This window comes from Eumetopias jubatus, unplaced genomic scaffold (genome assembly GCF_037043125.1).
Source record: "Eumetopias jubatus isolate StellerSeaLion01/CBP00866 unplaced genomic scaffold, mEumJub1_p1.0 scaffold_15, whole genome shotgun sequence".
NCBI classification, from domain to species: Eukaryota; Metazoa; Chordata; class Mammalia; order Carnivora; family Otariidae; genus Eumetopias; species Eumetopias jubatus.
In genome coordinates this window covers 49,022,228-49,039,198 of record NW_028274821.1, presented here as the reverse complement: position 1 = coordinate 49,039,198, position 16,971 = coordinate 49,022,228, and the positions used below count along the sequence as shown (strand labels likewise).

Sequence of the window (16,971 nt, the reverse complement as noted above, 5' to 3'; positions counted from 1 at the left end):
GCGTGTGAATTTTAAATTTGGAGGATCACAATAGTTAATCTTTTCAACTTTTAAACTAGGTTATTTTGTCAGAGATGTGTATGTGATATGAATGTGCCAATCATGGGAGCCCGACCATTTTGTATTTCTTTTTAGAAGCCATCTGTTAATTGGCAGGCAAATTGCCCTATGGTCTCAGAGTGGTTGCTGTAACATAGCTGTCCCTCAGCAAAAACAAAATGGATATTTATTTCTGTCTGGGTACCTTTTGGACTTAGTTTGTAGCCATGGTTCCCATCTGACCTGCAGCTTTTAAACTCTCACCTAGTACTACTGGCTTCCTCTCTAGATTGTTTTCTCTTTACTGGTTCAGAGAGGGCTTTCTTGAGGTCCTTGAAGCTGTGTCTGCAGTATTTAAATACGTTTCCTTTATAGTCAGCATTTATACCCTAACCTGACCAAACACAATTGGTCTGTTTGGGGATTTCTCCTAAGTATAAAAATCAGTCCTTTTGTGTGACTATTGCCGGGGGGAGGACAACCATGTTCCCCGTATCCTCTTGAAAAGGTAATGCCTTTCTTTATTAAATATAAACTAAACAAAATGTGCTGTACAAAAGGAAAATCACATGTTATTTATACCTAAATTTTTGTGTCAGTTGGGGACAGTGGATGTCCTTTGGAATTTTACTTCCTTTGTCTTCGCTAAAAATATCTCTCATTTAATTATGGTATTTTTTTATTGAAATAAAATGAACTAAAGTGAAAAGTCCCCAAGTGAAACCTTGTTACATATATTGAGTATACTTTATCAGTGATACAGATAAGAAGGTGAAATGATACATGTTTTTGCTTGATTTGAAACTTTTTTTTTCCAGATGATGATGTGATGCTACCCATGGTCTCCTCCCCCGCTTTTTTTAAGTAGGCCCCCACACCCAGTGTGGAGCCCAACATGGGGTTCGAACTCATGACCCTGAGATAAAGACCTGAGCTAAGATCAAGAGTTTGATGCTTAACTGATTAAGCCAGCCACATGCCCCCCAGGGTCCCCTTCTTAAATGACCCAGCCTTCCCCTCTTAACTCTCTTTCTTTTTTGACTTGGTATCACCATTTGTATGTGTAGGACTTAGGCATGTGGGTGCATTCAGAAATCGTGTATAACCTTGTGTTAGCTGCACAAAATGTCAAAATAAGATTTAACACTTTGTGTTTGTTTATGGTACTATTAACACTTTCCACCCATAAGAGCAACTTAACTGGGGGTTGGTGCGGGGGAGGTTTCAGGTATATTGGAGGTTTTGGAAGATCATAAGTCTTCCCTGGGTAGTCAAGTTGGGTTTTGCTGTTTGATGGCTGGAGTTATCCATATCTGTTAGCTGCATAATTAATGAATATTAGAGAGGCTCTTGGGTTGGTGCTCTATTTTAATTGCTGAGTATTAAGGTTTAGAAGGTTCCTTGTCTTTTGTTAGTGTTATGAAGGTGAGAAGGTACATGGAAGTACAGAGATACTGGGGTAGGAGGGTTTGCCTTTGATTCCATTCCTGGCCCTTATTATGGAAGGCCCACCGAAGGAAAAGAATAGTTGGTCCAAAAGTTCAGTTTTGGGTGTAGTAGTTGGTCCAAAAGTTCAATTTTGGGTCCGGTTAATCATGCTTATTCTAAGGTCAGAGTAGAGGCTCAGAGAAGGGTAGCATGAGCAAAAGGTTTTGTGGACTAGGAGAATAAGGAATAGATAGGAGGTTAGCCATTTCAGATTTGTAGGGACTTGTGAAAGAGGTCATGGGTTTTTATCCTGTAATTTTTGTTTTTTAGAGATCTCTGGGGACTTGAATGAAAGACATTTGGGTCCAGATCCTTTTTCTGGCTTATCAAAATTTCTTCCTCAATGGTCTTCTTGATCTTAGATTTGTATGTCCTGATTGTTCTAGGCTTCCGAAGTTAACCTCCCTAAATTTCTCTCTCATCTTTTCTTCATTGTCCCTCCCTGCTTGGTGCATGCTGCAGTATGACCACTACTGACCTTCATGTGGGGCGTCCCCGTTCTTATGGTCAGCTTCCTTCTACACAGACCACGTGCTGTTCATTCAGCATTCAGCCACGCCTTTGGTCCAACCATCTCCTCTTTCTCTACACGTTAGCTCTTCTCCGTATGCCTATTTCCTTATTTCTCTGTCAAGAAACTCCTAAGTTTCTTCTGTGTTTCAGCCAACTAAATATATCTTTTGCAAGTTTGTGCTGGTTGAGCATGAAACTCCAGTGATTAACCATAGATGGTCCACATTCATTAGGTGCCTGCATCTCCCTTATTTACTGTCATGCTTTAAATTTTTAAGCAAAGATCTAAAGAGGGCAGAGAGCATGTGGTATTGATCCCACCTGCTTTTCTTTAGCTAGGAAACCACACTGTGCGTATAAAAGCATTTCAATGCAATCTGCTGACGAGAGAAGTGTCTTGTGTGGGAGACAATTTTGGCAGTAGCAAACATGTTTGGCTTTAGCCATAAGAATTGCTTTCTGAGTTTCTGGAAAAAGAGTATGCAAATCAAGTCCTGTTTTAAATGAATCTTTTTATAATGTGGATATCTCTAATCTGTTTTGTAATGATGGATTTGTTTTGAGGATTTAAATGGTTTGTGCACCTGCGGCATGCCATTCCTTTTTTTTTCTAGTTTTTTTTTTCTTTTGTACATAATATCTTGATGGATTAGGAAAGAATGGTGAAGTTCCAGTCAATCGATGACATGACAACAAGAAAAAAAGTTGCAGGTGTATTTGGAGATTATGAATATCCTGGTTGAAAACGTGACCTTTGGATACACGGAACTCTGCTTCAGTGTAATTCCCAAACTTGGCCAAAGGCAGTTAAGTATATCCCAGGAAGACCAACTTTGGAAAGGTCAACCCTGGCTTTGGAGAAACCTAACTACCATTAACCAGCTAACTGTGTGCCTTTGAGCAAGTTAATTAGCATGTCTGGGCCTCCAAATTTATAAATATGAAATTGGTACAGATCTATCTACACAGAGCTTTATTGAGAGAATTAAATATGAGTATGTGTATTGGAAGACTTAAAAGTTGCTTGATGCCAGATTATAATTAGGCAGTGGTACTGTTTGTTTCTAGAAAGCTTAGATAAAAGCAGTCATGGACCAGTAGGAACAGACTTTTCCCATAGACTTAGTTTTTTGTATGGGAAGGCTTTGGCTGGTGAGCTTTTAACTTTTGGATGAGTTTTTTTTTTTTTTTTTAACACAAACTGTTACGTGTTCAAGAAGAAAATTTATCTCTTAAGATTTTTTAATCAGGTGGAAGTGGTGGGATTTGTAGACTAATATTTCCCATTGTTCTGGACAAAACAGGGAGCTCATCATAGTGGTTTGTGAGATTCTTTGACACAGTTTCAAAGGGCACTGAGCTAATTCTAGTGTTTTAGGATGTTTACATTTTTTTTCTTGCAATATCTAAATAAAAATGTCTTACAAAGAGAGAAAAACACATTAAGCTGTATTGCTTTTTGATGGACTGCTCACCAGTGTGTGTGTATGTATATGAGTGTGTGTGTACATGTGTGCATAGATTGACACCAGTTGGTAGTGCAAGCAACAGCAGATGCCCTTTTTACTACTGCAGTTGTTAACTGATTTTTCTCTTTACCACAATATTTTGAGATATACAGTTCTTTTGCCCTCATCTCAAATGATATTTACATGAACAACTCCATTGCCTTTTAGGAAAGCACAGGATAAAGCAAATAACTCAGCCTGTGTGTGTGTGTGTGTGTGTGTGTGTGTGTGTGTGTGTGTGTAGTGTATGTAGAATTATAAGAAATTTGTATAGAGGCACCTGGGTGGCTCAGTCGGTTAAGCATCTGACTCTTGATCTCAGCTCCAGTCTTGATCTCAGGGTCATGAGTTCAAGCCCTGTGTTGGGCTCCATGCTTAATGTGGGCCTACCTAAAAAAAAAAAAAAAAAGAAAAAATTTTTCTAGAGTTAATCAATAAAGAAATGAGAATGTGGGGGCTGACCTAGATCTGCTGAAAGTAGTTTTGCCTTAGCTCAGAGTTGTTGTTGTTGTTGTTTTTTAACGAAGAAAGTTGTTAGGTGTTTTTTTGTTTGTTTTTTGTTTTTGTTTTTGAACTGTAGTGTCTGACTTTCTAGCCACCTGCCAGTTTTTTAGCTTTTGCTCTCATTATGGGGGCAGTTCCAGTATTTAAGGTAGCACTGCTCATTTTTTTTTTTTTTTTGAGGGCAACTACCTAAATTAGTAAGTAATGAGAGCTGGCTTTTATTTTAACTGTGGTGTTGAGATGCTACAATACATCTACAGTGAGATGCTCACTGTCTCTGGCTAGAGAACTTCCAACGTGAAGTCTTATTCTGAGATGTATTTGCTGGAACAATTGGCTTATTTTCCTCACTTTCGATAAAGATCTTATTTTCTAATTTTCCTGGTCTTGGATGCAAGACATCTTAGTACCCATGTGCAGTACTCACGAATTTAATATGCTGTTGCTGTTCTCCATAGCCTAAGACTGAATTGTGTGGGAGTTCTTAATGTTGTCTGAAATTGTGGTGTATTAAGAATCCACAGTTTCACCAACTTGCAGGTCATGCTGCATTGCCAGCAGATTCATAATTACTGGTATTGGAACCATAGGAAAATAGAGCTCTGTCAGTTGCATAATCAGAGGACAGATATGGCCATTAAAATTAACTTGAAAGGAAAATGCCTTGGTGCTGAGGATGTTAACAGCTCCTTTTAGAATTAGGCTGCTTAGGTAATATTTACCAGATGATCACTATTTACAACTTTGATTTCAGCAGAAAAGTTACAATTTAAAGTCTTCTCTATTATCTCAATATATTTGTGAAGTCCTAAAAACCTTTTTAAAATATTGGGGCATTTTAGTCTTAGGCCAGCTTTATTAACATTTGGGTGGAAGATAAGTCTTCGAGTGAGCCATCTGTTTTCTGTATTATGTGAGCGTCTAGGTTGAATTCTCCTTCCTTGTGCTAATCCCTGGTAATGTCCTTTGGGAAGCTGGTAAAAATGCTCTGAGCTTTCAGGGAGGCTAGCTTGTTTTGTGGTAATAGGATCTCACTAGTCCTGTGCCTCACAATTTGATCTTCCTCATTAGAGGGCAGCTAGGAGGACCTGTTTAATTTGACCTGAGTTAGTTGAGTGTTTAAATGAAAGGTCTTGCTGCATCTGGCGTGCTACATCTGAGGTGACTCAGGCTAAGTCAGGAATTAAAATTTGGAGAGAAAACGTGACTGGAGAGGATTGCATCCCTCTGTTCTCCTAAGATTCTCTCAAACCTTTCCCCTGATGTGTGTGGTATCCACATGGTTTTGTTACACATCAGATCCGAGATATTAAGAGAGCTCCTTTGGAAAGTCTGGTGCTCCCTGCTTTGGTGCCAGAGTTGCAGTGCACAGCCTGTCTGAACAGACACACATAACCAATGCCCAAGAACAGAAAGTCCATCTGAAGAATCACAACACATTTGGAACTCTAGCGTGTGTTTGGGGGAGGAGGAAAGAAGGGTGTTACAATGAGGGAAAGGGATAGGTCTGTCTTTAAAAACAAAAGTTGCACCCCCGCCCCTACCCCCAGAGTAAACTTGTTTTCTTAATTCAAATTATTTGCTTTTTTTGTTAGGGGATGAAGTTTTATATTGGGCCGCGTTTGGAGACAGTGAATCTTTTCAAATTTTTTTTTTTTTTAAGTATTACAGTATTAGGCTTGAGATTGCAAATAGTCTTGATTCTCAGAGAGGACCATAGTGACCTGTTTCTGCTAACTGTGGGATTTAGAAAAGATTCATGCTGCTTTTGTCCTTTTTTATTTCATAAAACATTGCTACTGCTCTAAATGAAATAATAGATACACATCAATCAGCATAGTCACCTTTTATTGTTGATTCAACTACCAGGTTTTTACAGAATTCACTCTGCATTTTATTTGACTTGTACATGAATAGTCTCGGCAGACTTAATTATATTAGTGAAAAAGCACTTTCAACAAAATTATATGCTGACATCCCATAATTCATACTTACAGATTTGTGAAACAGATTTATGTAAATCTATCAAATTACTCTAGGTGACATTTTTTAAAATTGAGATTTCATTTAAATGGTATTTGTCGAAATTTTTCATGAAAAATTTTACATGAACTATTTTAAAAAATACATCTCACATCACTCCCTTATAAGGACAGAACACTGTAACATTTGAACACCTTTGTTCTGTAACCCTTCTGAAACAATGTAGGGACGTTGGGAGCAGGGTATCTCTCCTCTAAACCGTAATTTCTTGAAAGGCAGATGGCTGTTCCTTTGTTCATTAGCTCATTTGTTCATTCATTCAGTGAACATGTAGTTAATAATCTGTGCTAGGGTTTCCTGTGCCAGGAACTATTCTCAGCTTGCCCTTGCTCAACAGTTTAAAGCGGGGTGGGGAGATGGTAATCCAAGTTGACTCACTACCCATGTGTAGTAAGATAAAGGTATATAATATAAGGGCTGTGGAAGGACGGAGGCGCATTGAACAGTGTGTACTGGGAGTGGGACAAGTTGTGTCAGGGAAAGGGTCTTAGAGAAAGTCTCCAAGGGTATGTGGGAATTGGCCAGTTGGAGATGTGTATTCCAGGCACAGGGAACTGAAGGTGCATTTTAGGGTATGTGTGGAGGAGTAGTGGAAGTAAACAAGAAGCCGATGACTACCTGGGAAACCAGAGCATAATTGGAAGCTCATCTGGGCAACATCATGATGAGGACAGCTGGTTTAGGAGTTCACAGGAGTCTAGGGAAAGGGTGATTGATGGCTTAGGGTATTGTAGCAATAGTCCAGTTTAGAATAATACATGAGGATCTGTGCTAATGCAGAGGTGGGGTGGGGAGGAGGGGCAGATTTAGCTGTTAGAACGGGCAGGATAGGTTACCCCTATGGGGTACCCCTTGCCCTGAAATCCGTCTTACAAAGCTTTCCTGTTAGACTGTGAGTTACTCCTTCAAGCCTTGGATCACATGTTACCTTCTGGATGAGCCCCACCTTATATAAATAGCAGCCCTGACCCCTCTCCCCCAACACTCTGCTCTCTGCTTCTTTTATCTCTTTAGCCCTTATTTTCTTCTAGTACACTGTGGAGCTTGTTCTCTTGTCTCCTTCTAGCCGAGGTAGGGGTTTTTGTTTTCAAAGATTTTATTTATTTTAAAGAGAGAGCATGAGCGAGCATGTCAGCAAGTGGTGGGGGGGAGGGGCAGAGGGAGGGAGAGAGAACCTCAAGCTGTCTCCCTGCTGAGCATAGAGCCTGCCGAGGGGCTTGCTCTCAGGGCTCTGAGATCACCCTGAGGTCATGACCTGAGCAGAAACCCACGAGTTCAGCGCTTAACCGACAGCCACCCCAGAGCCCCAGAATTGAGATTTTTATGAAGAGGAACGTTTTGTCCTTGGGGACTAGCAGAAAATAGACTTTCTACAATTGTTGAACAAATGAGTGCTAAATGTTGGTGAGAAATACGTAGGATGGCTTTTTGTAATACAGAATTTTACTTTCCACAGTTCCGTGTTGAGAAGGGTCTCACTTAATATTAGTTGGATAAAATTAACGTACCAGGTTTATGATCAAGAATTATGGAAGTCTGTTACCTTTACCTTTAAACCTGAGGGGGGTAATTTGATATTCTGCACATTGGTAGTAATTTGAAATAGAAAAGACTAAATAAAGTGACCTTTGAATTAAATGGGTCCAGAAGATTGTGTATTTTTAATTAAAATATGCAATTAAATTTTTAATTAAAGTATGCTAATAAAAGCAATGTAGATGGCAGGGGAATGGCTGCTGCTTTGAATTATGCACAGTTTGGGATAAACTGGCGTTTGCTGTGTGCCCCACCAGCACTTTGTTACTGTAAGGACTCTTCCTGATTTCCCCTTCCCTGACCCCCGCCTCGGTCCCACTCGGAGGCCTGTGGAGTGCTTCAGCTCTGTGCTTGTAGATCACTTGACTGTGGTTCTAAGTAGCCTGCTTCTCACTGTTCGTCTCATGCCAGGAGCAGTCTGTACGTGATTTTTCTACCTCTTGTGAAGGATCTTCTGTGGCATATATATTAGATTAAACAGGACAATGCAAAAAAGAAGGCATTCCCACACACAGAGTATGGAATACATGTGCTGAAGTGTGGCATTGACCTGGAGTCTTCAGTGCCTGTGTGGAGGTCTTAGGCCACGTGATTGTTCATGTGGCTTTCTCTGTGGTGGGATTCTAGAATCCTTGCCATGGCCGTTTGGACCAAGCCTTGGATCAATGGTTCCAAAAATCCCTACGAGCCTTGAGACCACAGGTTGCTTGTAAGGATAGCTGGGGACAAGTGATGTTGACGTTATTCTTGATGTCCAGTTACCAGAAGGAATTTTTTGGCTTTTAAAGATACGATTTGTCTTGAAGGTTTTTTTTGGAAGGGGCTTTGTCGTTTTGTTCAGTTTTCTTTTAATCATGTTCGGCTTCTTTATACTTGGAATTTAAATGTAGAGCTTTATAAATTTTTTTTAAAGAAAGGATTCTTGGTTTTGGGATTATCAATATGCACGTTCTAAATTCAGAATGATTTGAAAACTAGATTTGAATGGTATGGATAGATGATGCTTGGTTTCCAAGCCTTCCCTGGTGGTTTATGACTGTTACTAGCTGATGAATACAAGAGTGGGAAACAGCGGATCCTGGCTAAATAATCTTTCTTGATTTTGACTTGGTACTTCTTTTATTTTTTTTAAAAATCTGTACTCAGGATAACCTGAAGTGAAGTGGTCACTATATAAGATACAATTTACTTTGTCATAGGAATGAATAATAACATTAAATTCATATATACTGAAACTGATATTTGCACATGAATTACAGGGATTTGAGACAGTGGACAACTGTCTCAAAACAGTTTGTGGTAGAACCCTCTTCGAAAATGCCTGGTTACATTATACTTCATATTGAAGATGGTCTGGGTTCATATATTAACTAGCTATGAATTGAGTGCAGAAGAGCTTAGCATTTGAGAGTCCTGGATTCAAATCTTGTCTCTACTTCCTACCTGCTTTTTTGATTTGAGGATGCTAATTGACCTTGCACAGCTTCAAAAATCGTATCTCCCTTTCAGGAGAAGAAAATGAGTATCTCACATGATATATGTGAGGCTAAAATTAAACAGTGAAACACCACACAGCTGGAAGGTGAGAATGGGGGGTGGAGCCTTGCCTATCTTGGTATCATCTGTGAAACCTTTATATATTGTTAAGTATTCAGTAATAACTTAAAGTGAAAATTGCTCAAGTTCCAAACTCCCTTGTGCTTCTGGTGCCAACATGCTAATTCATCTATAGTGGATTTAGAAATGTAACCCTTTTGCAGCAAATATCTTCTTTTGTATTATCTTCCTTAGATTAATAGTAAAATTTTGCTTACCTCAAACACATTCTAATTGATGGGTGGTGATTTTCCTAATAACGCCACTAAACAAATTAGAAACTTTGTGGAGAAGTCATTTAGGGATAAAATGTTGTCTGAGTGTAGTCAATTTACAGGTAGTAGAAACATGGCTGACTCATCAGCTAGCCATGATTGCTATGGGGGAGGGTCAAGTCAAAGACCCATTTAGTGGATGGACCATCTGACGTGATATTGATGATAATGCCTTTGGTTAAATGCATAACACCACTGTGTTTCTCATTCATTCATTTAGCAAGCTTTTGAGTGCCTATTGTGTGCTTAGCAGTAAGCTCTCAGAGGCCAGCCTGGCGGACAGCTAAGCAGGGATTGACCCGGCAGGCTTTCTCCTTTACCTGGTGACCCAACTCCAGCAGGCACTGCTGTGCCTGAGAGTGACCTCCTCAGGCCAGTGAACGGTTTCTCTGAAGTGCTGGGTAACTTGAAGGGTTTTGGTGGGAAGACATCACTTGTATCTGAAGATGCATCTGTAAAAAAGACAGTCTTCCTGCAGGGTGTCTTCACATGCCCAGACCCTTAGCACGTGGCCCCTCTCAAGGGTCCCAGATGCTAGATTTGCAGCCCCAGATTATCTCTCACCATTGAAACTGATTTTCAACCTTGGCTGCATGTTAGAATCAGCATAATTTGAAAAACCTGGTACCAGTGCTTCATGATAGACCAATAAAATAAAAGTCTTTGGGACTAGGACTCAGGCAATAGTTTTTTTGTTTTATGGTTTTTTTTTTTAAGTTTTGTAGATGATTCCAGTGTGTGACCAAGGTTGAAAAAGCACCTCGATTAATTAGAAGCTGCTAAAATGCAGGTGTGATAGTGCCATATAGGAGAAATAGAGTCTTAATGCGGTTTTAATTGATTTGATACATTTTATTATGGAATAGCAGTGTGACAAAACTATACAATATTCAGCTTGCCTTTCCTTTACCCATTATATTTGTAGCATCTTCCTGATTTTATTTATTTATTAAAAGATTTTATTGAGAGAGTGAGTGAGCATTGCGGGGGGGTGGTGTTGGAAGGGCTGAGGAAGAGAGAGAATTTGGAGCAGAGCCCAACAAGGGGCTTGATCCCACAACCCTGAGATCACTACCGAAGCTGAAATCAAGAGTCAGATGCTTAACCGATTAATGGACTGAGCCACCCAGGGGCCTCCTGATTTAATTTTAAATGAATACATGGAACCTCATTAACATATAGTGGATATGTTTTTTTTTTTTATCTTTTGACTAAAGTGGTTTACTTTCATCAGTAGTGAATATTCTCATCACTGCCTCAGCAACCTTGTTGGGTAGAAATTACTCTAATTTTAGAAATAAGGACAATAGGGCTCAGAGAAGTTGAGCAGCTTCTTCAAAGTCAGAGAGCTGGTAAACAGCAGAGGCAGGATTAGAACTCCTGTGTGTCCATCATAAACTGCTTCCTTGAGCAGCTTTTATGTTTAGCCCATTTGAATCCTGCTCGAAGACAATAGAACTGCAGCACATTTTGTAAGAGGGCACTATGCATGCATTAGACCCTTGGTAAATGTCGAATTAGTAAAAACTGAATGCTTAAAATACAGTGGCTTCCCATGCAACTTTCTAAAAATAGAACCATGAGTAAAACAAAATTTCTGATTAGTGTGAGAAAAAATAATGAACCGAATGAGTTTTAGCTCTTCTGTCACCCTCTTTTTTTAAAAACAGGAAAAAAAATACAATTTGATAAGAGGGCATAAGTTAGCAATGATTACCCAATTTTTTTTTTTTTTAAATTGAGGTAAATTGACATATTAGTTTTGGGTGTTGTACAACACCCAAATTCTGATAATGGTCCCAAAATACAACCACAAGTTTTCATGGTTATTTGGTACTGTATTTAGTGTTCTGTCTCTCTTTTTTTGTGTAGTTAATAGGGAACCACATTAGGGAAACCAGTGTGGCTATCCTAAATACCTGTATTCATAACCACATGCACCTTCTCTCGTCAAGGAAAAAAAATCCCTCAGTTTGCTATGAAATTGATGAAAAAATATATTTAATAAAAAGTGTTTGGACCTTTACTGAGCATCTCCTGGGAAACCCTTAATTAGTTTGGTTTGATTTTTAGTAGACTAAACCTGTCTTATGTCCATTTTTGTTACTTATTCTCCTTTAGTGTTTCTTACCTTCTGAAACTGAGAAACTTCCTCTTAGTTGAAAAATTGACCTTTCGAATTATGTGCATTCCATTGATTACAGTCCCTTGAATACCTTCCATTTTGTTTGAGAGCTGGGATATCATTGAGCCGGGGTTAGAGCGCTCAGATGATAGGGAAAAACCACACAGTACTCCTTTTTAAGCAACTCTTCAGAAATTGTGTTTTATTATTTTTCTTTTACTCTTTCTTCCTTTCCTGCATGTTCTCATTGGCTTGGATGTACTCGGTGTAAATCTTTGTGTTCAGATTTCCCTGTATCCTTATGTAGGTCATCAGACCTTTTTTAGAAAATTGTATTCAGTTTATTTGAAGAGGCTCTCCTATAAAATAAATGTACATGTGTACATATACGTGCACATGTGAACACACAGTTCTTCACCTTTTAAGTGGAAATAATTGTACTTGGTAAAGGCTGTAAATTCGTCAGGGTACAATGTACAGAATGCTGACAGATTCTTGGTTGATGCTTGACGCCTTCCCCTTTTATGGGTAAAGAAAATGAAACTGAAAAAGTCGTGCCCGTGAAGCCCACTCAGCAGCTTGGCGGAGACTTGCACCCACAGTTTCTGAAGCTGAACCTTGCATTTGCTGCTGGGTGCTCTGGCTCAGGCAGGACATGTTTGATGGAATGCTTTGGAGATGTGGGGGTGAGGGTGGGGTTGTTGTTTTGTTTTTAAATGCACAGCTTGCTGAGTTCTAACATGTTTAAACTTGCAAATGTAGTAGACAGGAGCTGAAAAAAGAAGACCACATGTATATTTCTAGGAGAATTAATGTAGACTTCTTTTTACTATTGAGAAAACGTGCTGGTGTTAATGACCTGACCATATGCCAAAATGAGAGTGGATCTCTGTCATCAGTGGTGTAGAACTAATATATGCCTTTTTTCTCCTTCCCTTTCATTAGGGCAGAGCTTGGGATATGGCTTTGTGAACTACATTGACCCTAAGGATGCAGAGAAGGCTATCAATACCCTGAATGGATTGAGACTTCAAACCAAAACAATCAAAGTATGTTTAAAAAATTTTTTTATATCTACTTGCAGAACAGAGATTAAAAATGATTCAGGTCTTCTTGTAGTTCTCTTCCTTTGTTTCATGCCCGCATAGACACTTCTCTGGGAGGCATAGCAGAATTTTTTGTTTGTTGCATGATGGGGGAAAACTGTTCACGAGCATTTTATGTAATCACTCCTGTATTAAGGGGAGGGGCGGACGGCAGCAACTTTCTGTGCTAAGTACTCTATGAAGCCTGCTGAATTACATCTCCTTCCTTTGGAGAAGTATAGCTTGAGGAAACCTTTGACCAGTTCTTTGAGCCTAGGGCTTGGCAGACTTGTTCTGTAAAGGGCCGAGTAGTAAATATGTTAGGCTTTGTGGGCCATGCAGTCTCTGTCATGACTTCTCAGCTCTGCCCTTGTAGCTTGAAGCAGCCATAGCCAGTAACTACGGGAATGAATGGATGCGACTGTGATCTTAGAAGACTTTATTTATGGAAGCTGAAACTTGAATTTCATGTCCTATTCATGTGTCACAAAATAGTCTTTTTCTTTTGTCCCAGTCATTTAAAAATGTAAAAATCATTCTTAGCTCCTGGATCATAAAAAACAGCTGGGAAGCTGGATGTGGTCCTTCGGCTCTGTTCTGACCCTGCTCTAACTTTGAGGAGACTGACTGGACCTGCTTACATGCCACACAGGTTATTTTTCCTGTTATGTTTTTCAAGACAATTGGTCGGTAATTTGTGGGTATTTTCCAGCTTTTTTGAATTTTTGGAATGCCGACATAGATTGTGTCTGGATAAGAGGTAAATACAATTTGCAGTATAGATTTCTTTTTAGAAAATAAAAGGGATGTTGCTTCTGGCAAATGCTTAGTGCACGTGCCATCAATTTTGCCTCTCCAGCCCAGTGCAGATATTGCCGATCAATCATGGCAGTCTTTCTCACTGAGTCTAGATGTGGCTCCCAAATATTTTTCAAAATAGTGCTCCAGACAACCTCTATCAGTTGACTCAAGTTGGAACCTATTTTCCACCCTTGATTTAAGAAGTCAGCTCAGACTATAGCCTGAAGTGGTGAGGGGAAGTTAGTCAAGGCTGACTGTGGCATCCATCTTGCTTAGAGACTTGTCTAGAAGATTTCTGCTCATTTTTTCAGAAATCTGGAAATGCAGTGTCATCTCTGTGCTTAAAAGTTGCTTCTCTCAGAATTGTCAGCTAAGGTAATTCATTAGCTCTGGATAGTTTTGACATCTCATTCTTTATATTTATTGGCCCATAGGCAATGCCTCCCAGCTCTGTCTCATCTAAAGGGAACTGTATGGGGGGCTCCCAAATATATTTGGATGTAAGATGTCCAAGAATTCTACATATTTGTTGATTAAGAAGATGTCCTTTGAAAAAATTCACTCTTTAGCCAGAAAATGAGCTGGTTATTGTGCTACCAAAATTTGAGGGGGCAAGGGGTGCCTGGGTGGCTCAGTCGTTAAGCATCTGCCTTCGGCGCAGGTCATGATCCCAGGGTCCTGGGATTGAGCCCGGCATGGGGCTCCCTGCTCAGCGGGAAGCCTGCTTCTCCTGCTTCCACTCCCCCTGCTTGTGTTCCTGCTCTCACTATCTCCTCTCTGTCAAATAAATAAATAAAATCTTAAAAAAAAAAGTCCTTGTGATCATAGACTGTATTAGAAATCTAATTTTTCCCCCTCAAATTTTTTTTTTTTAAGAGAGGCACAGCGAGAGAGGAAACACAAGCAGGGGGAGTGGGAGAGAGAGAAGCAGGCTTCCCACTGAGCAGGGAGCCCGATGCGGGGCTCGATCCCAGGATCCCGGGATCATGACCTGAGCCGAAGGCAGACGCTTAATGACTGAGCCACCCAGGCACCCCACAAGGACTTGGTTTTTTAATCTCTGAATTGCTTTTTCTAATTTCTATACTTCTCTGCACATTTTTTGTGTCACAAAGGTTAACCTTTTACTAGTACTTTTTTTTTTTTTTTTAAAGATTTTATTTATTTGACAGAGAGACACAGCGAGAGAGGGAACACAAGCAGGGGCAGAGGGAGAGGGAGAAGCAGGCTTCCCGCTGAGCAGGGAACCCGATGCGGGGCTCAATCCCAGGACCCTGGGATCATGACCTGAGCTGAAGGCAGATGCTTAACGACTGAGCCACCCAGGCGCCTTGTTTTATTAGTACTATTAAGCACTGTTACTATTAAGTAATAACAAATGCCGTTAAAAAAAAAAAAACCCTCTAATATCCAGTTATCTTCAGTTTGTTTTCTGTGCTCTCTGTACTCCTGAGGACTTTTGCAGGCCTCCCCGTGTTAAATTGATTTCCAGAATTGCTGCTAATTTATCTTAGTGTTGAGGTCCTGAGTTGTGGTTAAGATGAAATTGGAATAGATGGTTGGGATGGCTCACACCACAACATACCCTTTTCTCCATTCCAGAAATAGCCACTCTTATTTCTTTCTAGTGAGTCAGTTCTTTTGCTATAAGTTCTTTTGCAATAATGTCCACAAGAGGCAGAAATGCAGGGGAAATGGGTCGCCAGAGTAAATTTCCATGGCCTGCAAGGAGTCCATTGATGACAGCTGCTTCCTCCCTGCCCATTGCCCAGCTTTCTCTTCAGGGCCCAGCTGCTTGGGCAGAGTATGTGGAAGAAAGGACAGTAATGCCTTGTGGCTTTTAAACTGTGACATCTGCTACTTCTCTTCTGATTTTCTGAAATGGGGGTGGGAGTGGTGGGGAAGCAGCAGGCTACTTCTTTCCCCGCCCCCATTCGGTTCCTGTAAAAATATCAGATAACAGCTGGTATCCTCAATTTGGCCCAGATTTCTCTGAGAGGCAAAGAAGACCATTTTCCAAAACTACACAGCACCATTTTTGTCTGTTTGTTCTTTGTATGTTTTTTATTTCCTCTTATTTTCACTGAGACATGTTTCGTATTCTTAGGCAACATCTTGAGCCAGTTTTTTCTTCATGTTTGCTGCTTCAAGTACCTTTTGGAAGCTCCATTTAAACCATTCCATTCTCTGGGATACCATTCCATAAATTAGCCTTTTTACCCTTCTTGCCGTCCATCCCGGCAGTGGCTGTTGGGCTAAACTTACATAGACACTACTCTCCTCATATTGCTTCTCACTCAAACTTCTCTTGTATTTCCCTACTCTCTTATCATATCATTTGAGTCAACTTTGGAGTTGAACCAGTATTATTACTACTTTGTGTGGTAGTCAGCCTGGCTCTTCCCTGGCAAGCTGATCTTTTCAGGCTCTGCACATAATGCCCCTGTAGGTCTCGCTTCCTGGCATACCTTTTCACACTGCTTTAGTTGAATAGAATTTATGGGAGCCCATCTGAAGTTCTTCCTTCAGCTGCTGCCCCCAATAAGAGAGTTGAGACCTTAGTGCTCAGAGTTTGGCGAAGACCAGGCTCTTAAAACTCTTATATTTAATGTGGCAAAACTCTTTCCCTTTAGAAAGCTGCAGTAGACTAATTAGTACATACATCATATGTGAGTATTCAAATGTCTGTGTGCTCCTCAAGTTGTCTTCCAAGCCACCTAGCATTTAGTATGCATTTGGTAGAATTCCTAGGAATTGGAATATTGAAACAGTGAATCAAGTGCTGTGAAAGGTGGTTTATTTAGCAGTTTCTCCTGGGGCTTCCTAATAGCATTAGCCCAGTAGGGTTTTGTGCAATAGATGGATGGTGTGTTGAATAAATGACAGATGTTCAGTATTTCTGCAGTGAGTGAAGCAAAGTCCCTCAGGCGCTGCGAAATCCTAAAGCAGTTATTCCTAAAGTTGGTTGCATCAGAATCACCAGGAGAAGTGACTTAGAAATGCAGGTTCTTGGGCCCACTTCAGAACTACTGGATCAGTGACCAGAGGTGAGATGTAGGAATCTGCTTTTTAATATGCTTTCCAGTTAGTTCATGATAGCAGGTCTAAGACCTAGCACATAGGAACACCAAAACATACCTTTTCTGAATAGGTGGGTTCTCTGTTTGGCATTTTTGCATGCAAAGTTCAGTTTGTTTTCATCTTTTACCTTGATAATCTTGTGGATAATTCTTAGCATGCTGAATGATAGTTCAGCATTCAGAGTATAAAAAGTAGTTCATATCATCTTCACTTTTTAAAAAGTATAGCTTAGAAATTAGAAAAACTTAGTATGTTCACCTTATGTTAGAAAGATATTTATTATAAATAGCATTCATAGGTTAAAGTTCCAAAGTGGTTATTGTCTTCTCCTAAGGATCCTATTTTTCCCTGATTAGGTCGATGTTTTGGCAGCTTAC

General features: G+C 40.0%; 1 protein-coding gene across 9 annotated transcripts in view; it reads left to right on the top strand.

Annotated features, from left to right (window-relative positions):
* The window catches only part of ELAVL2 (ELAV like RNA binding protein 2), a 67,566-nt gene that overhangs the window by 16,670 nt on the left and 33,925 nt on the right, over positions 1–16,971 (top strand). For all 9 annotated transcript variants that reach the window (XM_088019218.1, XM_028115204.2, XM_028115203.1 and 6 more), the window contains one exon: positions 12,573–12,676. In XM_088019218.1, the coding sequence (XP_087875344.1) occupies positions 12,573–12,676 (104 nt within the window). The remainder of the gene's footprint in view (positions 1–12,572; positions 12,677–16,971) is intronic.